General features: G+C 47.2%; 1 protein-coding gene across 6 annotated transcripts in view; it reads left to right on the top strand.

Moving 5' to 3' along the window:
• Nucleotides 1–26443, top strand: part of NCOA1 (nuclear receptor coactivator 1) — a 1575181-nt gene that overhangs the window by 783868 nt on the left and 764870 nt on the right. For all 6 annotated transcript variants that reach the window (XM_069605680.1, XM_069605681.1, XM_069605685.1 and 3 more), the window contains one exon: nucleotides 20870–20973. In XM_069605680.1, the coding sequence (XP_069461781.1) occupies nucleotides 20870–20973 (104 nt within the window). The remainder of the gene's footprint in view (nucleotides 1–20869; nucleotides 20974–26443) is intronic.

Here is a 26443-nt window from a genome sequence, read left to right as displayed (position 1 = left end):
TATTTTGCAAGTAGTGGCCACGTGGAGTCGCCATATTGCTCCGATCAAAGTGAGGGACGCATTGAGGGATGGGAGGGGTAGGTATCTTCTGCTTTCTGCTCTCCTGAATAGTCGGAGGGTTACACTGGCCTCTATCTAGGTTCCAAACGATAGGATATCTTTGTGGCCAATTTTTCACAGATCCATTTGCCGAATGGGAGATACTAGTAGGTGGTTTTAACTGTGTGTAGACCCAACTGGCGATAATTCGCTTTGCACCCATTGCTAGGGATGTGAGGAATTTTCATGCTGTGATGAAATTGTTACGTGACCATTCTCTCATTGACGTCTGGTGATTTCTTTCACCCCGGGTAATGGTAGTACACTTGTAATTCAGCAGTTCACAGGGGCCTTTCGAGGCTGGAGCTGGTGGCTAGTACCCTCATTCCAGAAGGGAGAGGGATAGAGATCCTCCCTAAAGCCCTCCCGGAACATACCCTGGTCAAACTGACATTAAACCCATGAGGGGGGCTACAACCGTGTCACCCCGCCCCACCCACCACCTCCTCCACTTGCCGCATGCCATCCTGCAGGATTAATGGTTTTGTAACAATTAGGGCCCACATAGAATAATCCCTGGCCAACTTTTTCTGGGAAAACGATATTGGGGATCTGGGGTTGTGGGTGGTTTGGGACGCTGGTGAGGTGGTGATAAGGGGAACCATTGTAGAACAAACAGAAGCGCTTGGGAGGGTTCAGGCTGGCCCATCGTTCCCTTAAGAAGGGGAGCATGCGCAGCATGGATCCTGACGATCATTGCAGGATCTCTGGCTGCACTGAAGACACTGGGTGCTCATTTAGCAGAGAAAGCTGCCCATTCGGATCCTACTTACGAAGCACATTTATTATTCTAAGGAAAACAAAGCCAGCAAACCCTTAGCTGCCAAAGTCCGAAAATGTGCTTCCCGTAATTACATCGGGGCATTGAGGGATAGAGAGGTGTGGCGGAAAATTACAGAGCCTGGGAAATTGGGGGTCATAGAGGAATGCGGACATCCCTGGGAACATACCAGATGCATTAGAAGCCCGGATAATGGAGCAAGAGATGGGCGCAGGCAGTCCAAGCACACTCAGTGGGTATGGCCCCGGACCTTGATGGGTTCTCTAATAAATTATACAAGGTGTTCACCCAGGCCCTAATCCCACACCTCACCAAACTGTTCAATTCCGACCCAGGTAGGGTGACTGACTCAATGGCTGAGTCGGCTACTTCACTTCTTCTGAAGCCAGGAAAAGATTCAGAGGATTGCACAGCCTATCGCCCTATATCTCTGCTGAACACAGATTCCAAATTATACAGTAAGGTGCTCGCCACCAGGCTGAGCGATGAACTTCCACTTCTAATAAACAATGATCAGACAAGGTTTATCAAAAATAGGGGGGCAAACGATAACATCAGGAAAGCGGTTGAACTCAAAGCCCTGGCTCGTAGCGCTCAGGATAAACTCTCAATCTGATCATTAGATGCTCACCACGCTTTTGCTTGTATGTCTTGGGATTACTTGCCGGTGCTGCTATCAGTATACATGTTTGTCTAGAATTATTCCTAGTATATTATGACAAACCTTCAGATCCCCTCCACAAGGGTCAAGGTAAATGCTCAATGGTCATCCCCAATTACTCTTGAGAAGGACCCCAGGCGGGAATGCCCTTTGTCCCCCCCCCCCCCCCGTAGTGTTTGCTTTAGCCGTGGAGCCTTTAGCCCCAAGGATCTGCATGCACCCCCAGATCAAAAGCTTGAGGTTCCGGGGGGGATAAACCACAAAGTAGCATTATATGCTGATGTCTTATACTTCCTTACAGACCGCTGTTGTCTTCACCAGAATAAGCGGCATTACTGGATGAGTTTGGCTCATTTTCAGGTTTATATATGAATCACAAAAAAATCGATTGGATTAAATATAACTGAGGCGCCTGAAATCATAGACTGTCTGTGAGCTTGAATCTCGTTCCCCTGGGCCGATCGCAAGATTTCTTAGCTGGGTGTTCGCATCACTCCTCAATATGAATCCCTGATGGTAGCTAATATCCCCACACTATGGAAGGAGGCTAAAGAACTATTTAAGCAATGGGACCTATAAGAGATCTCCTGGCTCTCCAATGCTACTAAAATTAAGCTGCTCCCTAAATTGCTCTATATTTTTCAGTCGCTTCTATACAACGGTATTTTTGTGCTGCACAGCTCGACCTTATGTTAGATTGGGTCTCCGAAGAGAGAACACCAAAATGGAAATTAGATCGAACAGGTCGGTTTATCTTTCCAGCTTTCCCACCTTCCTTTTCTCCAGACAAGGGTCCAGCACCCTGGTTACCTTGGAGGTAACCCTGTCACATTGGGACAAGGCCTTTAGTCGGCGAGAGATTAGATCTGGGTTGGGGCCTCTTTCTGGAACCCTAACTTTGTGCAAGGATTGAACAGTAGGACCTTCAGGAGTTGGGAAACACTTGGTACTCTGAGATTTGGAGAGCTGTACAGGGACGGGTCCCCCCTCATTTGATGAGTGTAAGGAAAGGTTTCATCTACAAAAACAGAGCACTTTCGCTACTCCCAAATACGCCACTGGATCACTAATAGTGGGGTGAAGTCTGCTGGATCTCCGCCGTCCGACAGCCTTAGATCCTCTAGTAAGCGATGGGCAAGAATCCCGGAAGATGTCCTTGTTTTACTGCTTGCTGGAGCACACATACCCTGATGAGAAACTTCCGTACATGATTAAACGGGAGCGGGAGTTGGGTAGGGACATCTCAGAGAAGTCCTGGCAGCACATTTGGAGCAAGGCGCATAAAAGCTCCCGCTGCACCCAGTTAAACGAGGGAGCACTGAAAATCTGCTTTTGCTGGTACAAGACCCCTTTGAGACTACACAAGATCCACCCGTATTCAGATTGTTGTTGGCATGGATGTGGCCAACTGGGTGATCTAGCTCATATGTGGTGGTTTTGCCCAATTGTGGAAAGGATTTGTTTGAAAATCAAAGACATAATGTGCAGGCTTCTCCTGATGTGACCGCTTACTTTGATTCTGGGCGATGTCCCGGATACTGAGGTCAATCCTATGACCGGACCTAAGGCACAGTTAATAACTCCCCTCCTCATGGCAGTGAGAATTCATCACGCCAGGTTCTGGAGGACTCCTGAGATGCCGTGTATGGCATATTGGTGGGTCAAGGTGTGGGAGATAGTCGCAATGGAAAAAGTTTCCACCTTTCCGACAGACAGAATGCCAAAGTTTGCTTGCACCCTGGCCCCCTTTGTTGATTTTGTTCGGCAGTGGGAGCACATGTTCTACAGGCCACAATCGCTGAGGGCCTTACCTCAGGAGTGAGGGGATTTGTGGTGGCCATAACCATCAACTATGTCATGCTTTTTATGTATTGAATTGCGTATGACTTTGAGGGAGAGGGCTGTTTTCCGTTCAATGCAATGAACTTTGCAGTCTCATTCGTGACCCTTTTTGTTTTTTTAAAAACGCTTCTTCTCTCTTCTTCTTTCCTTTCTTCTCATTTGGGGTTCTTGTAACAATGTTAAACAAAATGTCGACTTTGTATTGTATCTATATTGAACTACTTGTTGATTTGCAACTTTTGCTTGCATGTCGATGATTCAATAACAAATATCTTTTTTTAAAAAAAGAAATACATTCTTGTATCTGGCTCCTTCTGAAATTGCTTGTAACGAGGAACTCATTTGATGTTTGTGGGATTCAGTTTTAGACATGCAGTGGACATCCAGGTTCAGATTCAGAAGAGGCGGTCTCTGAGCCAAGCCCCACAAATATTTCCACAAAGCATGTCCCGCAAACTACCGGTCACTCCACAAACACTTTTTTTAAAAGAAATGTAATGGTATTTTCCCACCAAAGTTCCCTTTTAAATGCAACACAAATTCTTTCTTGAATCAACTCACTTGTGCTTTGATCTTGAGCAAATCACATTACCTCCCTGTGCTTGAGTTTCCTTGCCTCCATGCTTTAAGGGTTATGTGGAGATAGCCTATCTTCTCATCTGTTGCTGTCCAGGACCAGGGGAGAGCCTGTGCAGATGGAGTCCTGTGATTATAATGTGCGCTAGCCAGGTACCCAGTCATTTGTTTATTTGATTGAGCTCACCTGAAGATGTTCTTAGACCCTCACAACCAGATTGGTGCTTATTGAAACACTGTAGCCAAAGAGTTGCCAAGGAAGAAATATGTCTACACTTTGGGACATATTTCCCACAAACCTGTTTGGGGCGTGTTGTCCAAACTTCTCCTACATAAAAGTATCCTCTGATTAACATATCCATGCCTGTCGTCTGCTTAGTGATATGGTAATTATTTATTTTAAGGCACAAATGTATGCCTCTGCTCGGGGCAAGTAGGGGCTGTTCTGCATATAGACATATAGAGTAAAATCTTTGTAGGTCTGATCTTGAGTGAACTGGAGGCATGGGCTAAATCCAAAGGTATTATTCCCAAGCAGCAAACGGGGTTTAGAAGAGGATTGTCAATGCTTTGAACTGACTTGTTCTAAGTTGTATTAGCTCACCATCCAGCATGAAAGAAGGCACCCCACTGTTTGGGGCATGGATTGATCTGTCCCAGGCGTTCAACACTGTCAACAGAAATCTTTTGTGGAGAAAGTTGAACGCCTGGGGAGCCCCCTCCAATCTTTTGTCCATTTTAATTGAGCTTCATCAGAATTCCTTGATGCGAGTCAGGCTCTCTAGTTCGGGGTCACTGTTGACTCTGATTGTGGTCGAGAAAGGTGTCAGGTCAGGGCTGTCTGATCGCTCCATTCCTGTACCTCCTCTTTATGTCGGAATTGTGTCTTTGGCTGCAAGGTATAGGACTTATTATCCCATAAATTGGTGAAACAAAACTAAATTGGTTGGCCTATGCCTTTTGATGTAGTGGTTTTAGACCACTCACAAGTCGGGCTGCAACGACTATTATCAGCGTTGGCGGATTATGCCTGGATGAATGACCTAACAATAAATCCACAAAAATCGAAGGTGCTGGTCTTTAAACTCCTGAATAAGATACTTAAGTCTTATAGCTGGTCATTGGACAATCTCCAGGTCGACTGGTTACTGAGTTAACCTATCTGGGGGCAGTGATCAGAGCCTTTCCAACAATGAGCCATCTTCTGATTTTGGACCACAAGGTAATTAGTTTGGGAGCCGAGATGAAAAGAATTTGCTCTAAACTGTGTACATTTTCCATCCAACCTTTATTGAGGTTCTACATAGGAAAAGTGGTCCCTGTAATTCTTTTTGGCTTGGATTCGAATCCCTTATCTATGAAAATTGATTGGGATAGACTGGAGGCCAAGATTTGGAAGAGGTCTTTGAATCTGCCCAACTGTGTTCCCAATGGGTGTCTAAGATATGAGTTGGGCTTGTTCCCTTGGTTGGCCATGATGAAGCGGAAATGGATATTGATGTTTAGGTTAATCCTTGATCCTCCAAAGGGCTACGCTATATGAGGACCTAGCATCATTGTTGAAAAAAGCTGACAATGCTTTCCTCAATAAGCTTAGCCAAAAGTGTGGTGAAATCCTGGCAAATTCGATTGTTCTATTGATCTTCTTATCCAGGATCCAGAGAAAATTAAAATGCGTATAAAACAATGGGATTGGATTCGGACGATGAATCAAATGAGGATGGCAAAACTATTGATTTATGTGTTAAGTCATAAGTGTGTATAATATTGTTTTTGAATGTGGCTATGACAATAAATACAATTTAAAAAAAGAATATATTTTCAGGCTTTTCATGAAAACAAGCTTATTTTCAGTACTCTGTGGGGTAGGAAGTGAGTTCCAAAGGATAGCGGCTTGGAGGGTGTCAGGATTTATAAGTTCCTAGTTGGAGCATACCTGTTGTTTCTTGTGCAAGGACTTTTTGGCTTGCTTCTCCTTTGTGGATTTCTTTTTTGTGCGGGTCTCTTGGAAGAAGGGGCGAGCCTCCCCTGACGCCACCCTGCTCATTGGACAAAACACAGAGTAACCCCGGGAAGACAACCCAATATCATTCAAAATCATCAAAGCTCCAGTCATTGTAATGTCACTCCAAACACCATATCTCTCTCTCTCTCTCTCTCTTTCTCTTTCTGTCTCTCTCTTTCTGTCTCTCTCTTTCTGTCTCTCTCTTTCTCTCTCGTTCTCTCTGTCTTTCTTTCTTAAGGCTGGAAGAAGCCCATCCAGGAGAAGTGAGTCATTTTCATGAACCCCTTTCACTTCCTTTGATATTTAACTAGTGGTTGGGTTAGAACAAGGTAGCTTTTTGATGGGGGATGTATCATTACTTTGGACTGCCATACTGACGACAATGCCCATAGTTTGTTTGTGTTAGGTAGGGCAGTCCTTTGTGATAGGGACAGATAGGCATTTTTCTATTATTTTAATAAAAGGAAAATTGTAAGAATAGCACCATTTGGTCCACCTCCTTCTCCTGACCTACCACATGACTAATTTTGCCCCCTTCTGAAGAACCGAAGGCTTTCTGAAATAGGCACATGGATATGAGCATGATTCTGTTGCTAATCTGGAGTTGGTGCACTTGTTAAAAAGCTTGTTATTAATGAACTCTGCACAGCAGCTTTAAAAGGACCACTACCACTATGTGTAACACTGGGAAGGCTGTGCTGGAAAGGGAATCAAACCCCAAGCCTTGTAAAACGTGTTTGCTTTTCTACACTGTTTCTGAACTTTCATTTGGAACTGCAAACCTGGGCTGCAGGGTGGCAGCCAAAGGACATTTCCCTTTTCACCTTATATTAAGTTTAGTTTGTGAGGGACAGGTTAGGATTTGGACACAGGATGGCACATTTTATTTCGGACATTCTGACACAGACCGTTTCATTAGCTAGTTTTGTTGAGACAGGGAACCCTCTCTTAGAGGTAGGGTTAGCTAGCATTTCCTCCAACCACTCCCCTCCTCATTATTGTTGTGAATAAAATTATTTGCCATTCATCATGCCACCCTTCTGTCCCTCTCTTACTCCTAGACCCTCATACCATGTAGGTACATAAAGGTAGTAGGGAAATGGCAGAGAGGGGGAGAAGACTGGGATGAAATCGGCATGCCCCACAGAGCTCCCTTGATACAAGGGGAGAATTCTACCTGGTCCAAGGTAGTTCTGTTACTCACAGAAATTCAAACAACTCTTTGGCCGATATAGGCAGTTGACTGGAGACTTTGTGATGAGACCTCTAAGAAATATCTTGAGAAGCAAAGATGGTGAGACCTCCTAGAGAAACAATGATAAGCCAAGGTTGAGATGAGAACTCTCAGACAACCTTTGAGAATCTGAGGTCATGGCAAGATCTCCCTGAGAAATATTAAAAGGCCAAGGTCATGGTGAGACCTCCTTAAGAAACCTTGAGAAGCCGACGTAGTCCGATTTCAAGCCATTTAGAAGCAGGGCTTAAGGTGATAAATATTGAGAATGTGAGGTTGTGGCGAGGGTGAGAAGTGACCTAACAGAATCCCTTGGAAATTCTAGTTCGTAGGTTGTGGGGATACTTCCAAGAAAGCAAAGATGTTCTGCTGGGAACCTGAGCTTGTAGTGAGATGACCTGAAGCCGCTGTGAGGTTGTGATGAGACCTCACGGTAAACCATGAGAAGTATTTTGGAAATCTGAGCTCATGTTGAGACCTCGGAATGCCACAGAGAATCTGAGGTTTTGGTCAGCTCTCCGACACCTGTGAGAAACTTAAGGTTTTGTAGAGACCTCAGAAGGAAGTGTGCCTAAGCTCAAGAGTGAGAAGGAATCTGAAGAGAATCCTTGGAGGGACCACGTGCCGTGGGCACAGGCCTTAAGACTGTGACCATAGTAATATCTTAAACATCAAACTTGCAAGTACCCTGAATTGAGAATTAACCAAAGTAATGTTTTTGTTGTAAGACTAGAGTGAGATTTAAGAAGCGTTTGTTTGGGACATTTGTTGGTCGAACATGGATTTTTATCTTGTGTTGTAGGATAAATATAATCCGTGAAACTTAATGTCATTGTGAAGTGTATCCTTTCTTGAATCTCATACATCGTCTGATGTCATCTGCTATAGGTACAGCACAGTCTCCTTTCCCATGCCCTGCCTGAATCCTACTTGATGATCATTTAATGGGGATTGATTTTGGTAAGAAGCCATTATCTCTAAACTTTCCCCCATAAAGGGATGGCCTATGAGAGAGCGCGGAAATAAGATGGTCCTTTGGTAGGTTGAGTAGTGAAACACTAGACTGAGACTTCAAGTGCAAAATCTTAATAAGTAACACAGTGATAGTGTGGGGCTGGGTAAATTCAAGTTACACAAAATCGGGTTAATGTCGGGACATCCAAAAGAAGTGACTATTGGGTTTCTCTCCCCCAACCCCCTTGTATGAGGATCCTACCCTTATACATTCCTGGTCTATATCCAAGACCCTATTCTAAAGTATTGAATCCAAAAAGGTGGGCAAGAAAAAAAATAATCTAATCTTGAGAAATCCTGAGCCATTGCCCCCAGTTTAAACAGCAAAGTTCCACAATGGCACAACAGAAAAGTCCAAAACGAATCATTAAAGGTGAATTTCTATAGTAACACAGTTCACAAGGTTCATGCAGAAGATCTTTCAGGACAGTATTTACTTATTCTGGGTGCTGCCCATGCTTGTCCGGTCTAAGCAGGCTCCTCAGCCTGTTCTAAGGTGTCTTGTAGTGCTTGGCAGTGTGGACTCTCTCCAGTCTGGGATGCTCTTCCTAGTACTTGATTAGAGTGTGGCTCTTTGGTGTGCTAAAACAGAATATGTAATCTCCCTGGCCCCTCAGAGGATCCAGGGTTGTCTTCCACTCTCATATCTCCTTAGCTCCCCATCCCGACCTTAGTGCAACTTCCTCCCTTGTATCAGGGTGTGATGGTCTACTAGCAGACATTCTCAGAGCTCCTCCGCCTGAGCCCTTAGTTCTATACCTCCCTTGTATCAGGGTCTTCGGGGCTGGGATCAGACTTGCGACTTCATCCTCTGTATCAGTGCATGGCAGCTTGGTATAAATGCTTCTCAGGACTTCTCTGACATAGCTCTTGGTTTTATGAAAATCTTCAGAGATATGTCAAACCCCATTGGGGTATAGCTTGCTACCTGTAGTTCATGAGTTTTATTTCTCCTCCTTCGTCTCATGGTACTTGTCAGACAGTCAATCCGGGCCCTCCTGCCACAGGCCAGCCTCTGCTCTGCCTTTGATTGCTGGTGGGGCTTGACTCACCATCCAGTTCCCTCTCGGCATGTTTAGTGTCTTGGGTGCTTGTTTTCAGACCCTTGGCAGGCCTCCTGATAAGTTCCTTACCTTGGCGGATCGTAGCTTGCCCTAGCTGATATTTGGCTTAGACCACCCATACTACTTGTTCGGTGCTTCCCTGGGATCCCTCTCTATCAAGGGATCTGAACTCACAGGTGTATCTGCCAGGCTAGTTTGTAATGGCCTTCCTTCGTATTAAGGGTGACAGGAACTGAAGATGTCTCTTCCAAGATTCTCCCTCTACTTGGTTTCTCCTACACTCTTTACAGTTCAGTGAGAAGCCTTGTTCCTTCCCCTTTGTTTCCCATAGGTTACTACCCAGCCTGCTTGAAAACTACAGTTTTGGCTGTCTTACAAATGGGCTTCCCGGGTTAGCACACCGCAGTCTTAGAGAAACATCTAAGCTGGGCACGAGAGTCTGCGCCACCTTTGGATTGTGTGCCTGAGTGACCACTAGACTATGCAGTTCATCTTTCGGTGCTCCTGCGAGAGCGCATCTTCGGCTCTCCTGTCTGTTCGGTGGAGCATTTGATTTCATAGTTAGTGTTTTGTGGAGACTGCAGGTTCGTGGACTGAGATTGGTAGCCCTTTGGTCTCTCTCCTGTTGTTGGTGAATACCGAGAAATTATGGTGCCTTCATAAGGGCTTTCTTCAATCTGTGATAGTCCCTATATGCAATCAGCATCTTCAATCGTTTCTCATAATTATATTTGGAACCCATATTAGCAATTGCAGACTCAAACATTAAGGTCCGGTGCATCATGTGTTGTAGTCAGTTTCTTTTGAGTTGACCTTTCTTTGAGGAGGCTGGGCTATATATACAGTGTCTTGAGGAAGTTAGCGGGCCTGTGGGTTCCCGTCCCCTCCAACCTCAGGCAGGATCATTGGGTAGTAGCTGGTTAAGCACTTCCCTAATGGCTCGCTATCCACGAATGTGCAGATAAAAGGGATGAAAATTAACCACAGTCCTCAAAATCCAGAGTTTAAAAAAACCTTTTTACTAAGGTGGCGCTGAGGCAAATTCAAGTTATGGATTTTCTAAGCCTGGTGCCAGAGAAGCGTTGATGAGTGTTGATGAGTGTTTGGATTCTTTCTAGCAAGAGATGGATACGATTAGATAATATGGACAGTTGATCTGTCTCTGGGCAATCCTGTATCAGGAGAGACAGAGTTTACTGCTCAGCGGTGTACAAGTGGAGAATGTATCTGGTTATTTAACGTTATCCCTGGAGTGGTTATGCATCTTGATCTGGAATTGGGGCAATATCAGCAGAAGTAATTTCTGCTTTTTTCTGTTTTGGAGTAAAAAAGCTATCTCCTGTATCACAAGGAGCCTTTAAACCGTAACATCTCTTTGCATGATAACTTTTGTTGTTTGTTAATTGTGGTTTTGTATAGAACATTGGTTATATTCTTAGATGAAAACATTTTAGATGAATAGTGGTTTCTTTTGGGTTTTCGGATACATGTATTACTAAAAAGTTTGAAAATGAAAGAGATGATATTTGGATTAACCCAGGGTAGAGCAAAACCTCATTCGCAATAGTCCAACTTCATTGTTGAGGAATGCAATATTCCAGTCCTCAACGAAGTAAAGACACTTGGAATTTGCCTAGAACATCTCTTGGTACAGAGGCACATATTAACAGCACTGTTTGCTATGTTTAGGTATGGTGTTGGCTATTTTCTGGTGGGGGGTTTACAGCTAGAGAACGGATGCATTTCATTCACATATGAAGTAGCTTTGAGACCGATTAAGAGGTTTGCCCGATCTATGGTAAATGTTCAGTGGAAGACGATCCATTGGGTACATTGTGGGAAGGGATGCTCTGAGGTGTGATGTTTTGACTGGAGACACTGATTTGTTGTACCAGAGTTTTAGCATTTATCCAGATTTGAATGAATAACCCTGAAAGATAGCCAGAATTATTTGACTTTCGTCAGATGTTGTTTTCCTTGATACATATGCCTTTTGGTGGTAGTGTGTTCAACATCACACATAAACTGAACTGTTCAAAGCCGTTGGGGGGGTAATATTGGGTGTGAGGTTGCTGGCTGTGTTTTGTAGAAAATTGAACCATTGCCTCTTCAGCCATATGTCCTTGAAGGAAGGGTGGTTTTTTAGGAGATCCCCATATCATGTTTGTGGTGGTGCAGGAGGATGTGGGTATTCACCATGTTGTATGCTGTGATCAGATCTATTGGATTCAGTTTGATTAGATGGTTAATACACAGCAGCTAATTTTGGTTCCTTTGACAGGCATGAACCTGGAAAAGTGCTCATGGAATAGGGAATGTGACTCTACATTTGAAGTTGTGCTGAGACAATCTTTTCAAGCACTTTAGTTTCAAATGGTTAATTAGTAATGGGGCAGATGTAAGTCAATTTGTTGGGGCACAGACTAGGTTTCATGTAAGGGATTCATTCTGACCTTTTTTAAAGGAATGGTGAAGTTCTAGGATGCTGCAGACGTTTCTTAGAATTAAGCACACTCTCCCTACCCCAGCGCAACATGTCATTGCACGTGGCCTTTCCATTCCTAGACCTTCTTTGCCCCCTATCTCTTGGTCAATAGATGCTTGCCATTTGCTAGATGGTGGACCTATCATATTATACTTCAGTGATTTAATTTTAGGCAAAACAATGTATATCCAGTAAAGCCAGCCTTCCAGGTAGGCGGACTACTTTATCTATGATACTCTCTAGAGTTAGACTAATGCTTCCACCATAAATAAAACAGGGAGAAATAGATATGCTAGATGTCTGCTCTTTGTTGCCACTTGCACTGCTGTTTTGATGTGTTCAGACCTGAGGCATTAGCGGTGCACTACCAGACAGATAAACTCTACTGTTGTGTTATTTGATCTGACGAGGCCTAGAAATTAAAATAAGTTAAAATTTTTGTTAATTATTGGACAGGTATGTATTAAGCTTTACTTTCCTAAAGGTATCCTAGTCAAAAACTAGCTACTTTTGTACTCTCTGAAAACACCCTCTTACACTCAATTTCCAAATGTAGGAAGTAAAATAATCCTGCAAGAATTAAGTATATTAAAACCTAAGAACCGCCGCAGGACAATTATGTATTTTATATTTGAATAATCATGTCTCTGTTTGAAGGTATATGTTTATCTGTGTCCTCTGTTGATCCTGTATTAGATTAAACATTTCCCGCCAAGTAATTTTTGGTAGTACAAGTAAAATCTCCAAAACCATTTGCAACCACTTGAGGCGTTAAACTGGGCTCTCTTCTAGCACCAATTATTTTTTGCCTCTATATTATATGGCAGTCGAGGTCTTGATGACTGCTAAAGATGTACATTCCATTGAGGATTGCTGATGATTCGGCACTTCTTGCTAGGACACCAATCCATACAAGTTTAACTAGTGGCTGCAGAGAAATCCTGTATGGAAAACAGACTTGTGATTAATACATCAAGTTTAAAATAAAATAATGGTATTTTGGTGCCATAGATATGGCAAAAGACAAAGAACATTTTATCTTGGATGGCACATTCCTGGGCCACTGACAGGTTATCTGTATTTGGAGCTAATGCTGCCACCAAATACTAATGCTAATAAGCCACGCCTACTACAGCCATCTTGAGACATCACCAGTACTCCCTATGTGGCACCTAGTGTAACCCTTGAGTGCATCACTGCCTCGACGGATCTCTACCACCACACATCACCAGCACGAAATCTACAGCTGCCTCCTCATACCCACTTCCTACCTGGTGGTGTCAGATGGACGGTCCTTAGGAATGTCGCTCCCTGCGCCTCTACTCCAATACTAAATCGCCTTGCCTTAGCTCAGGCCCCACTTTTCTACAAACACTCTAAAAAGGTTACAAGTCACCTTCCACCAGACAGTCCCTGCCTCATAATTCAGCCTGAGAAACACAAAGTTCCCTCTTTAATGCTGGGAGAACCAACCACTGACCACAAAACATTGACCGGTCAGAGCACATCTCGGACACCTACCATGAAGGGCATAGGTGCAGACCAACATTCTCATCCTGCTGTGCGACCTGCTCTCTTGCCGTCTCACCCATGGCCTACCCCTGTGACATCTGTACCCATAACTCCTTCCTATGCTATTGCACCAATGCTCCCTGCCACCCTCTAGGCCATGCACCACCATACACCATGCAAGTAGCCACCACCAACCACGATCCTACCACTGCCTGCCTGCCCACCCCTACCCCAAAACTCTTGGTCGGGCGGAAGGAATAATGCTAGGGCGGGAAGGGAAGTGCGGGCAGAGAGGAGGCATACAGGAGCAAGGGGGGGATGGGAGGAGAAGAAAGGCCCCTGGGGATAGACGAGTGCTAAGGCGGAGGCCCGGTGGTCAAGTGCCAGGGGATGGGTGGAGTGAGGTCCACATGCTAGGTGCGAGGAAGGGGGTGGACCAGACTCAGTAGGGATGCACACCCCGCCAGGCTAGACAGGGGACGGAACCCAGAAGGGCAAGTGCAGGTTTAGTGAGGAGGGGGGTGTCAGGGAGAATGGGCTGCTGGGTAGACTGGGCGAGGAGGGCCTGGGCCCTGTAGGATTCAGAAGGGACCATGCAGCCAGTCAATGTCACTGAGTGTCATTAGTAGGTAGGGGAGAGGGAAGGAAGAAGAGAAAAGGAGGGTCTTGAGAAGCTTCCGTAACTTAAGGAGATCCGGCTCAAGCCTGAGAGGGGAAGGGAAGCCATTCCAGAGTGGCTCCTGTGGAAGAGATAGATCTACCCCCACTCTCTGCGCTGAGAAGTGTCTGATCTGCAGAGAGTTGGAGTTAGGGATCTAGCTGGGAGGTATTTAGGGAGGGAGAGCTGGATGTAGCGGGGTCCCAGGCCCCAGAACGCCTTGTGGGTGATGCAGAGGGTCTTGCACTTGATCCTGGCTGCCACCAGGAGCCAATGGATAGATTTGAGGTCTGAAGAGATGCAGTCCCTGGGCTTAAGGCCAAAGATAAGTCTTGCAGTCCTATTCTGGATTAGTTGAAGGGGGCGGATAAAGGCAGATTGAGGAAGAAGCTGTTGCAGTAGTCCACCCTAGCAAGGGCCAGAGCTCTGGAGACATTGTCTTTCTGGGGGAAGGTGAGCGCCAGGCCCCCTAGCATCATTTGAAGAGGACCTCACTCTTAACAACCAATCTGAAACCCTCTCCACAGCTCATCATCCTAGGTGACTTTAATCTAGGATACAACCCCACTGACTCAGAGGCAGCAGCCCTTGCAAAAACCATGACTGCTTTCGGCTGCGCCCACGCACATGGCGAGATACTTGATTGGGTCCTAGACAAGAATTGCAACATCCCAAATCTGTTGAACACACCCTGCCCTTAGACCGACCACCGCTGTATTAGCTTCAGCATTCCCATCAGCCACCCCAAAATGCCCACTACCATAGCATGTAGTACCCGCAACTTGACCAAAGAGTGCCTACTCCCCTTGCTCAGTCTCCAAACACCGACTAACTTCGATGCCAACACACTAGTTGCACACTGCAATACCACGCTAACTGAGGCCGTTGAGAAGTCCCACGTCCCCCCCCCCGCCTTAAGCCCCGGAAATCTAAGAGTCCCGGGCACAGAAATTCTTGGTTCACGGCACAACTAGAAACTCTACGAGCAAAAAACGGGCAGCAGAAGCTGCCTGGCATAAATACCCTACTAGCCTCAAGAAAGCATGTTTCACAGATGCACCAGGAGAATACAAAAAAAACATCCACAAGACTAAAACCACAGCCTACAACTAGAGGATCACCGAAGCTGCATAAACTCCTGAGAATTGTTCTCCATCCTTTGCAAACTAGAATTCCCCATCATTCCACCGTCTAATGTTATAAAAGACACCAGCTGGTGCAACAAAATCCGAGAAGCATTGATCAACAAAGTCACTTAACTACAGGACAAAATCAAATCTAAAGCTGCCGCCTACTCATCAAATTGGTCAGGTTACTCCCTGACCTCCATCACCCAATCCTTCAAGTTCAAACCCATCTCGCAATCAGACCTAGCTACCGTCATCAAAGCTCTCAAGCTATCCACTGCAAGGGTGTCATTTGCCAAGCCGCATTGGTAAAGGAATCCGCAGACCCTCTGATCCCACTCATCACCACCATTGTCAACTCCTCATTTGACTCCTGTATGATCCAGACTTGCCTTATAGTCGTGGATCACCCCCTCCTCAAACTCTCTATGGACCCAACAATCCACACAAACTATAGATCTACCACTACAGTGCCCTTCCTCATGAGAATCATTGATAGTGGCATACATCCAAATCCAGGCCTTCCTAGAAACCCACCACATCCTCGGCACCCGCTAGTCTGGCTTCCGCTCCCACCATGGGACAGAAACAGCACACCTTGACTTGAAGAATCAGCTCGATGAAGCCAATGACGCAGGAAAGCTATCTCTCCTTGTTCTGGACCTATTAGCGGCTTTCGACTTAGTCAACCACCAAACCCTCTGTAACCATCTCACCAAGGTTGCAGGCTTCTCTCCAAAGCAACCAACTGGACTGCATCCTTTCTGGACAATAGATCTTCCAGAGTCTTCGTTGATGAAGCAGCGGCTAGCTCTTCTACCATATTTTGCGGTGTCTCCCAAGGTTCCTCTGCCCTCCCCACTGTATACAACATTTACACAAAACCCCTCATCAACCACCTCGACTCTCTGCACATCACTTTCACAAACTATGGGGATGATACCCAGATCTTCATCCACTGTCGGGTGACCATATCCAGAACTCTGCGAATGTAAACAGGGTTTCCGAAATGATCCAACGATGGGTGGCTCAACATAGTCTTTGTCTGAATTACAACAAGACGTAGCTCCTCCTAGTCGGGACACCATCCAGCCTGGCATTTGGGTCCTTAGACATAGATGGGAACAAAATTTCAGTCTCGCCAGCCGTAAAGACCCTGGGGGTCTGCCTTGATGCCTCGCGTAATATGTCGCTGTAAATCAGCCACATCACCCCCGCAGCCTATGCCACCAAACCTTTCTCATCTCCCGAAAATCGCCTCACCATCGCCCGAGCCCTTGTAGGATCCAAACTGGACTGTAACGCCCTGCTTTGCGCTCATCTGATAAAAACATAAACAGGGTCCAGGTCACACAAAACAATGCCCTCCGAGGCAAAACTGCACTTAAGTAAGTTTGACCGTATATCTGCAGCCAGGAAATTCGTCCACTGGCTCTCAGTCAGAGAAGGGATTACTTTCAAAGTCCTTTCAACCACTTACAAATGTTTGTCTAACATTGCTCCACCCTACAGTGCCCAGTAAATCATTCCTGACACGTCATCCTGACTCCTGCGATCCGCCCAGAGCCATTGTCTGGTCAAACCCAGATCCAGACGCAAAAGAGCTGTGGGCTACAGCTTCCCTGCCATGGCAGCCAACCTCTGGAACCATTCTACCTGTGCTTCCGAAAACTTCTAAAGACTCATCTGTTTAACTAAACTTGATGCAACTGTAATATGTCTGTAACCAATGCCTACATGCCCCAGGGCTTTGCGTGATTATACAAATGTAAAGATAATTTAACAAGTGGAAGCCCTTTACATTGTGCCAGTCACAGAAGATTTCTCTGCTGCGCATAAGGACGCTGCAGCTTTTTCCCTTACTTGTTCTCACTGGCCAAGGCGTTCCTAGTCCATGCATCTGTGAAGGTACACCTGGCCACCATATCCCAGTATGCCTGGGCTTTAGGCAAGCTCTCTCTGTGGTCACACAGGCTTTTTTAAGGAGTTCCTCTTGGGACTCTTCAGAACAATCCCTCCAGTGAAGGCTCCTGCCCCTGGGTTGGAGCTGAATGTGGTTCTATCGAAACTGATACGGGGGGCATTTGAACCTATGCATCAGGCCTCCTCGAGGTTTCTGTCTTGGAAGACCGCCTTCCTGGTGGCCATCACCTCTGCCAGGCGGATTGGGGAAATACAGGCTCTCTCGGATAAGCCTCCATATTTGTTGTTCAACTCGGCTAAGATGCTTCTCGCTCTTTATGTCAAAGGTCCCATCAGACTTTCACTTCAATGAGCCCTTGGTTCTTCCAGTTTTCTTTGCAACCCTTCTTCACCCGCTGGAAGATCTTTGCATTAGCTGGACGTTGCACGTGCCTTGAAGTTCTGTGTTGTACGCACAAAGGACTTTAGAAAGACTTCTCAACTTTTCATCCATTTTGGACCTGTGCGGCATGGGAAGAGCCTGTCTGTAGGAATTCACAGACCCTGGAAGATATAGATACCTGAATTACACGTTTGGGAAAAGCACACAAGATCATCTGTACAAAAGAGAAGACAGGGCACATGACCAGAATGCCATGGCCTACAGAAAATTGGGGAAAAGGATCCACAACCTATAAATGTGGCCACACAGGACAAGATTAGTCACCATTCTTGTTGTTTTTTTGCTCTGCTGTTCTGTTATTAATAATTGAGACCAGTAACGCTAAAATCAGTATATGTCCTGAAAAAAGCAGGAAGTAATGAGATACCGCTGAAACCGGTTGACAACAGATCCAGGAGTGATGGCCTAGATCCCGTGTTCGATACAAACGGAAGTGGTAGACATGGCACAGACATAGCAGCATCTTTTTAAGGTAAGCAGCCCCAACAAGATTGGTAGCTGTTTTTTAGATTTAGAAATTCCTTGATTAGTAAAATCAAGGCTTTGAGTACTGTAAGCCACACAGATCCAAGGAGATGACAATAAAGTAAAAATATCGACCTTGATGATGTGTGCAACATTTTAGCAGACAGGAAAGTAGTGAGCAAGGATAGGGATAGACTTCACCTCCTTTTGTATACCCTTGACAGGTGTAATATTAGTAACCACCGAGGGCGAGCCCCTTACCTGTAGAGGGCCAATTAGCGAATATAGGGACATTTAGTTAGACATAGGGACTCTGACCATAGGATTAAGTAATTCGATTAAATTGTTTCTGTCTAAATGGTGTTAAAAAGCAGTCAGGCGAAGACAGGATAAGGAAGCCTCTGACTCAGAGTCATTTGTATATACATTCTTTTGAGCCTTGCCACCTCCTGTGGTGTTATGCTTGAGCTAAAACATGGCGCTGGTGTGCAGGGTATTCTGGGGGCACTCAGAGCCATAATGGATATTTACACCATGCCTCAGTGCAAAGCTGTACTTACTTTGCTGAGAGCTGAATTTACTTTGCTGAAGAAAACATGCTTTCCAAACCTGGTATGCAGTCAAGGACATTCTCCTGGGAAAGCTGGTTTTGTTATGTCTTGCTATGAGTTATGGGACTGTTTTCCGTGGCGTTTGTTCTTAGGAGGGGGAAGCGCTTTGCTCCTTGAGGTTATTGTCGGTTGACCCAGCTGGCAACCAACGGTTACCCATCAATGCGCAAGTGCATTGCCAGAAGGTTCGAGAAATTACCACCCCTTTTTGAGGAGTGCATATATGCGGAACCCCTCAACGGTCAGACGGGACAAGTACAAAGACCTCAGTCGGAAGGGGGACGCCTTTGTCCGGCATACCTGTGGGCTGTTGTGCTCTCGGCCTGGCTGTTATCAGGGTCTTCCAGCTGCTTCTGGCGAGATGAGGGATTCATTTACGCCCACAGTGATGTATTTTCTTTTGAATTCTCTGTCTTTTCTGTGATTTATTTCTGTTTTATCACTTGTTGCTTCCAAGCTTTGAATAAATAGCCGTATAAGTGCTAATTATTTTCTAAGCGTGCGTGTGGTTGTAAGTCATTGCGTCGTCTACCTGCGTTCAAAGTATTGGCTCTGCAATTGCGCTGGTGATTAATGACTGCCCATGTACTCTGGGCGAGCAATACATGTGGTTGTGTAATTTCACTGCTGTGTAATCCTTTCCATGAGTATGTGAATCCATGTAAGTCCCCATGCTGGCGAAGGAACAAGTTACTTATCTTTAACTATTATTTAACTATTATTCTGAAAGCATGGGTCTTACATGGATTCGCATGCAAACCCTCCCTCCTTCCCCTCTTGGCTCTTATTGGTTCCTACTGCCACTTAACATGCGTGCGTGACCGAATCTGAAGCTCGCCACAGGGATGGAGTTTAGGAGACAGATGGCATTGACTGGGCAGTATGACCCAAAGTGACAGCAATAGGCTATACTATACAAGTGACATTGAGTTGTAGTTTACAGCTAAACTGCTTTTCTGTTACCGAGAATATTCCTGAGCATGTGAATCCATGTAAGACCCGTGCTGGAGAGTTTGTTACAGGTAAGTAACTTATTCCTACTCTGAAAGGACAGTGTAATTGCTGCTGTCCTCTGAGCAAATCCATGTGAGAGTTATGCAGAATCTGTGGCACAAACTCACTCTTCTGCAGCTCGTACAGTCAAAGTAGGCTCATAATAAATGTGTCCACCCGTATTTTACTGCTTGTTCTTTGCTCGTATTGCTTGGTCTGGTGTGCTGTTGCACCGTGAAGCTCTCCCGTCCTCCCTTCTCTGACATTTGCAGCTGGAAGATACGTATAGGCAGCTTTATCAATGTCAACATTGTGAATGAAACGCAATTTGTTGCTTGTTATTAGAAACCTTCACTCGTTCCTCTAAACAATCTTTGCAGATGTAAAACCTCAGGTCAGATTTGATGAAGACTTGTAAATAAAGAGTCATTGTTAACACTAGTACAACAGATCGCTTTTAAAGAGTGGTGTTAAAAATGTATCAGACATTGGGTGATATGCCTGATGCTATGTGAAAATGAATGCTGGTTTATGCCACATTAATATGGGGAGTTTAAATATGAGGAGCATGTTTAACCTTCAAGCTGCATGGTATGTACCCTATTATTTTCTCCAAATTATCAAATCTTCTTCTCTTTATTGGTTGCCTGTGATGGCTGTGAATGTTGTTGCAGAAAGCCTTCTGCGACCTAAAACTCAAGCAAACAAACTGACAGCAGCGCATATTCAAATAGGTGGTCCACTATTCATGATCATGATTTGTTGGGGTCAACGTATTGTCAATTGAATTCTCTTTTCCAATGTAAACCTTGCAGTACACTTTTGGATTGTTTCCATCTGTTTAGGACCGAGTTGTTCCACAAAAGGCTGTAATGGGTTGTCTGGTGGGGTGAGACCAATCCATTAGCAACTTTGTAAGGCTAAACATAGAGCCGTGAGTGGGTTGATGTAGGAAAATCAACTCACGTCATTGACCTGTTTAAGGAAGAGTCAGAGGACTCAGATCTGACACATGTGACCACTAGCATGCATAGTTATTCTTGTAAAGTGAAGAGTGGTATTGAAGTGCATTCCTTCTGCACAGTCTTGCACATAATACTACTTTTCGAGTATCACTCTACACTTGTTAAACTCTGACTATTAAACACTACTGTTTCTGGCACTCAATAGATGTTGCAAACTAGCAATCCATGCATATTACCCACTCATATTGGGGTTGCCAATAGAACAATGCAACCATTATATTAGGTTTTAAGGTGGCATGGTACAATTCATGTTAATCGCGTAACCGATCACGTTTCCATGTATATCCATGACTTTTTTAAAGGGCTGGTAATGTTTTTTTAAAAATATGATTTCACTTGAATTGTTTTTTAGAGAAAGCCAGAACTGCAGCTGACGATGACGTCCAAAAATCTGACATCTCATCCAGCAGCCAAGGGATGATCGAGAAGGAGTCTCTGGGGCCGCTTCTTCTGGAGGTAGGGAACCTTGTTAGCAAGCACATCATCTGTAAATGCACATAGTAGACCTTGAAAATTGCTTGGTGTTGTGTTCTCACTTCTGGCGGAATAGGCATGCTTGAGCCATGTTGCCAAGGGCACTTTCTCAGCACAGCCGGGCTTTGATACATGTATAAGGTATAGCAAGTCCACCAGTCATCCTACTGTACGGAACCAGGAGTAAGACTCGGTCACAAGGGCTTTGTGGTGTTTGCTAAAGACCTTTATTAAAATAAAAAGAAGGTTGGAGAACATCCTATCTTGCCCTATTTCCTTTATAGGGGTTTCCCTCCCTCAACGAAACTAAAGAATGTGTGTCTCAGTAGGTCCAAATTTAAGTTCTCTGTCCCATGTCCAAATCCTAACCTTGCCCTTACACACCAAGCTCAAAATAAAGTGGAAAGGGCTATAGTCTCGTTTCCAGAGTTCCAATATAAAGTTCTAAATGGTGCAAAAAGAAATGAACAATCAAACTTCTATACTCATCAGGAGATGGTTTTTCCCCTGATCTCTTTCTCACTTTCACAATTCACAATGCCAAGACGTTGTTCCTCTTTTCTTAGCTCCTAGGCACAGTTCACAAGTTTCCGATCATTGGGGGATTGCTCCCCTTCCCTTTGATACAATATGCTCATTTCAAGTCCAGGGGAAATGGCTCCCTTACCTAGATTTCACACACTCAAGAGGTTGACTTCATCCCCTTGATTTCTTAACCTTTGATGCAGATTTTTGGTAAGCGTGAGAGTGAGTCCAAGACCCTCCTCTGTCGGTCTGGCACACTCTCCTCCTTTTGCTTCCAAACACTTACGTTCATACAATTGGGTGTGGGTCCCAGACTCTCAATCAGTTCACATTGTGTACTCTCATGCCAGGACTTTCTCAATTTGTAAGTTCCACATTTTTATATCTTCTTCATTCAACCATTTGGCCCTGGACCATCTTTCACTTGCTCATTCAGTACTTGACTTGGTGTCTGTGAGGGGTCAGAAAAGTGAGGAGGACGCCTTTGTGAAGGTTTTTCATAAGATGCCATATTATTAACTTAAAATGGCTTGATAAATGCCTCACTATCCCTACCGTAAAGAGAATTTCCCTGCCTCTCAAAATAACTAAAGGAAAACACAAAAGGAATATGTCCCTCACACTTATACACACAATAAACACATGAAGGAAAAGTATGGCAATTCAAAGTATAACAAAATCACTGTAAGATCAAACTTCTCCAGCATGGGGTCTGGCATGGATTCACATGCTCATGAATATTCTCCGTCGTCAGGCTGGGAATCCTCGGTAAAGAAAAAACTCAGTATCAGTTTCGTTTCTGATCTGACTTTCGTAGTAGTAACCAATCACTGATTTCTGCGTCATACTGACCACAGCCAATGACTGCCCTCTCCCTAAGTCCCGCCTCTGGCAGCCATCCTCAGATTTTTACCGCATGTTCAAGTGTTGGGATCCTTGTGCTATTGCACTCGAGCTTTAGTGCGTTTTCGCGCTTTTTTCATAGGAAAATTTTCTCTTTTCGGTCAAAGAGCCTCAAGCTCCACCGTTTCTATATCCGATCAACAGGGATCCGTGTCAGATTCTTCTACGCCCCTCAAGGGTGAAGATTTCGTCGAGCCACGCTTTGGAGGACTCCAGAACTTTCTCAGGCCCATCTCGGACATGGCCCAGGAGAAGGGAAGCTCGACGCCCGGGAAGCTGTTCAGGGTCTGCCCTGCATGCCAGCTTCAGAATTTCTTCAAGGAGGACGAACACTCCCTTTGCCTCTACTGCCTGCATGAGGACAAGATGCACGTGGAGAAGGACTGTGCGTTTTGCGGGAACATGTCGGAGCGGACCATAAAGGACCGCCATCTGCGTCTCGCCAACTGGCTGGAAGGGAAGAGCCCGTCAGGCGAGAAAAAGAAGAAGTCGTCTGAGCGGTCTTCTAAGACCTTTGAGGGTGCCCCGGCGACAGGGGCCCAACAGAAGGCCAAGCACCGCGAGTCCGCGGGCACCGGGAGTGCCGAACGGTCGGGCTCTTCGGTTGCCAGGCAGGGCGCAGCCTCCCCGGCGCCATCAACCACGAGCCAATGCTCTGGCTCGGGTAAGAGGAAGTCCGAGCACCCGGCAAAGCTTCTGGAGAGACCCCGGTCGAGCTCGAAGGCCAATTCGGAGGGGGAGCGAGGCGGTGACCCCCCCCCCTAAGGAGAAGGCGGTGAGCGCACCTAAGGTCACGAAAGTCTTGATCCACCCAGCCAAGGCCTCTATCGAGACAGTCGCGGCGGCCCTGGCTCAGCCTGAGGAGGCTACACCAGTGGAGGCGACCTCGGGGCCCAGAGTCTCCCTGCCACCGCGGAGGGAGTCCTCTTTCAAGCCCATCGACAGGACCCCCGTGAGAAGAAGGGGGGGCAGGAGGCCATCGTGGATTCGGCCTCAACCTCTGAAGAGGAGCTGATCGAAGTCTTAAGCCACGGCATTGGCGTGGAGAAAGACCAGCCCGGACCCCGACGAGGGGGACGACGAGAACGTCGAGGGTACCGACGAGATTCCTGCCCGCCCGTCGGAACCTCCTCAACCAGTGCCGCAAGACAACTCGGCGGCCATTTTGTTGGCTATACAGTCCTTATGCTCGGCGATAAGGACGAGATTGCCGTTACCACCGACGGAGGACCGCTCCCAACGAGGGACCCGGAGCCGGGCCCTTCTGGGAGCCCTCCTCCTAAGAGAAGAAGGATTCATCCTCCACCTCTTTATCAACCATCGCGCCCGTCTCAGCCCTCCTCCCCGTCCACGACCCGGGGGGATGACACGGGGACGGACACGGCCGTGACGGGTACAGACGACGAGGTTTACGTCGAGGATCCTCCGTCGTCACCTCCTCACCGGGCTTCCCCGCCCTACGAGATAGGATCGTTTCATGCCATGATCGCCAGGGCATCCGAGCTTTTCCAGCTCTGCCCGGAAGAGAAGAAGAAGGAAGGCTTCCTTTATCAACGGCGCGAGACCAAGAGGAAGACGGTCCTCGCCGTACCCCTACTGGACGATATCTGGGATGAGGGTCTCTCCCTCCTCAAGAACCCCTCCACAACGCCTGCGAGAAGGGATCGGTACGAGAAGAAGTACCGGATCCCGACGCGGCCCCCTTGTGCCTTCGGGCACAGCCGACCCCGGACTCGGTCGTCTCCGCGGAAGAAAGCGGGGGGGGGGGGGCATCGGCCTCTACGTCAACTTCCCCCCGGATGGCGAGGGAAAGAAATTGGACACGATGGGACGCAGAGTCATCTCATCGGCAGCAACGACGATTAAGGCTGCCAACACCTTGGCTATCGTAGCACGCTACGACAGGGAGTTGTGGTACAAGATCGCCCCCCCGCCGGACTTCCTACCGGACGACAAGAGGGCTGAGGCCCTGGAGATCTTGCAGGAAGGGGAAGTGGCGTCGGACCACTCCATTACGGTTGCGACGGACATCGCTGATACTGGTTTTCGCCAGTTGGGCAACGGCGTGTGCCTTAGACGGCGTGGATGGCTCAAGGCAACGGACTTCCGGCAGGACGTGCAGACCAGAGTTTTGGACATGCCGTTCGACGGGAACAACCTGTTTGGGAAAACAGTGGACGATTCCCTGCAAGCCATCAAGTCGGACACGGAGACGGCCCGGGCCCTTGGTGTTCTCCAGCAACGACGGCCGCCCTTTCGGAGCACCAGAGGCTAGCAGGGTGCCTCCAAAGGTTCCGGCGGCAGATATTCCACCTACCGTCAAGCGGCCCCTTCGTCGTCACAAGAAGCCTACAGGGGACGAGGCAAGTCAGGCGGACCCCACCATCGTCGCCAGGTTGAACAAGGCGGCAAAGCCTCGTCGAAGCAGGACTGAACCGGCTGTGGGGTCGGGCCCCCACGAAGCACCCCGGTGGGAGGCCGGTTGGCGAACTTCGTCGGCGTGTGGAAGTCCATCTCCACCGACCGTTGGGTGCTGGACGCCCTAGCCCAGGGTCACGCGCTCGAGTTTCTAAAGAAGTGCCTGCGCTTCCCCCCGTGGCCAGGAAGGAACATCACGTCCCTCAACTTCTCTTGGAGGTAAAGGCGATGCTCAAGAAAGGCGCCATCGAGCTCGTCCCAAAGAGGCTTGGGGGCTCCGGAGTTTACTCAAGATACTTCCTCGTGAAGAAGAAGACAGGAGGATGGCGTCCCATCCTGGACCTACGACGACTGAACTAATTCATCAAGGCACAGAAGTTCCGGATGGTCACCCTCCAACACGTCCTGGGTCAGCTGGAGGAGGGCTATTTCCTGTCGTAGTTGGACTTGGAGGATGCCTACTTCCATATCCCCATCCTAAAGGGACACCGAAAGTTTCTCAGATTCGTGGTCCAAGGGCGGCACTACCAGTTCAGAGCCCTTCCCTTCGGATTGAGGTCGGCACCCAGGGTGTTCACCAAGTGCCTCGCACCGGTGGCGGCGCGGCTACGCCTGGAGGGGATCCACGTCTACCCCTACCTCGACGACTGGCTCATCCGAGCAAAGACAAGGGAGCTCGCCGCGGAACACACGGCGAGGACCGTCCAACTACTCAGGGACCTGGGATTCTCCATAAACTACGCCAAGTCCCACCTCGTGCCCGCGCAAGACGCACTGTTTCTGGGAGCGAAACTCGACACAGTGGCGCTTCTGGCCTCACCGTCGGAGGAAAGAACGAGGGCCATCTTGGGCAAGGTGCAGCGGATGCTGGTTGCGGACGCGGCCAAGGTGAGGTCCATCAAATCCCTCCTCGGAATGATGTCTCCTTGCATTTATCTCATCCCCCTGTGCAGGCTTAGGATGCGCCCGTTGCAGGAGTTCCTGGACGCTCGCTGGGTCCAGACGACGGGCAGCTTCGAGGACAGGATCACACTCGACAAGAGTTTCCGACGAGCGATCCGGTGGTGGGGCACCCGCGCGCATCTGACGCCGGGCATGGACTTGCAGACCCCGGGCCACCAGAAGACAGTGACCACGGATGCCTCCCTGGAAGGGTGGGGAGCACACACCAAAAATCTGCACGCGAGAGGCATTTGGCTTCCGACGGAGAAATCCCTCCATATCGACGTCCTGGAACTCCGTGCAGTGTTTTGGGTCCTCAGGTCCTTCCTTCCATCCCTCAAGGTGGTGAGGATCTTCACCGACAACACCACCACCATGTTCTACATCAGGAAGCAAGGCGGTACCAGATCCCCAGCCCTGTCCAAGGAGGCGCAGGATCTGTGGCATTGGGCCGTCGCCCAAGGGATGTTCCTGGTGCCGTTTCATCTGGCAGGAATAAAAAACACCATCGCCGACTCGCTCAGCAGAGAGCTGCGCTCGTGCCACGAGTGGGACCTACGACAGGACCTAGTGGACCGCCTCTTCCGACGCTGGGGCACACCCCAGATCGATCTGTTCGCGACGGCGACGAACTCCAAGTGCCGGAGGTTCGCCAGCAGGTTTC

The sequence above is a fragment of the Ambystoma mexicanum genome, chromosome 4p (assembly GCF_040938575.1).
Source record: "Ambystoma mexicanum isolate Mex_15411 chromosome 4p, UKY_AmexF1_1, whole genome shotgun sequence".
In the NCBI taxonomy this organism is placed as follows: Eukaryota; Metazoa; Chordata; class Amphibia; order Caudata; family Ambystomatidae; genus Ambystoma; species Ambystoma mexicanum.
The sequence above is the reverse complement of the archived record's forward strand: the minus strand, read 5'-3'. Positions and strand labels throughout refer to the sequence as shown.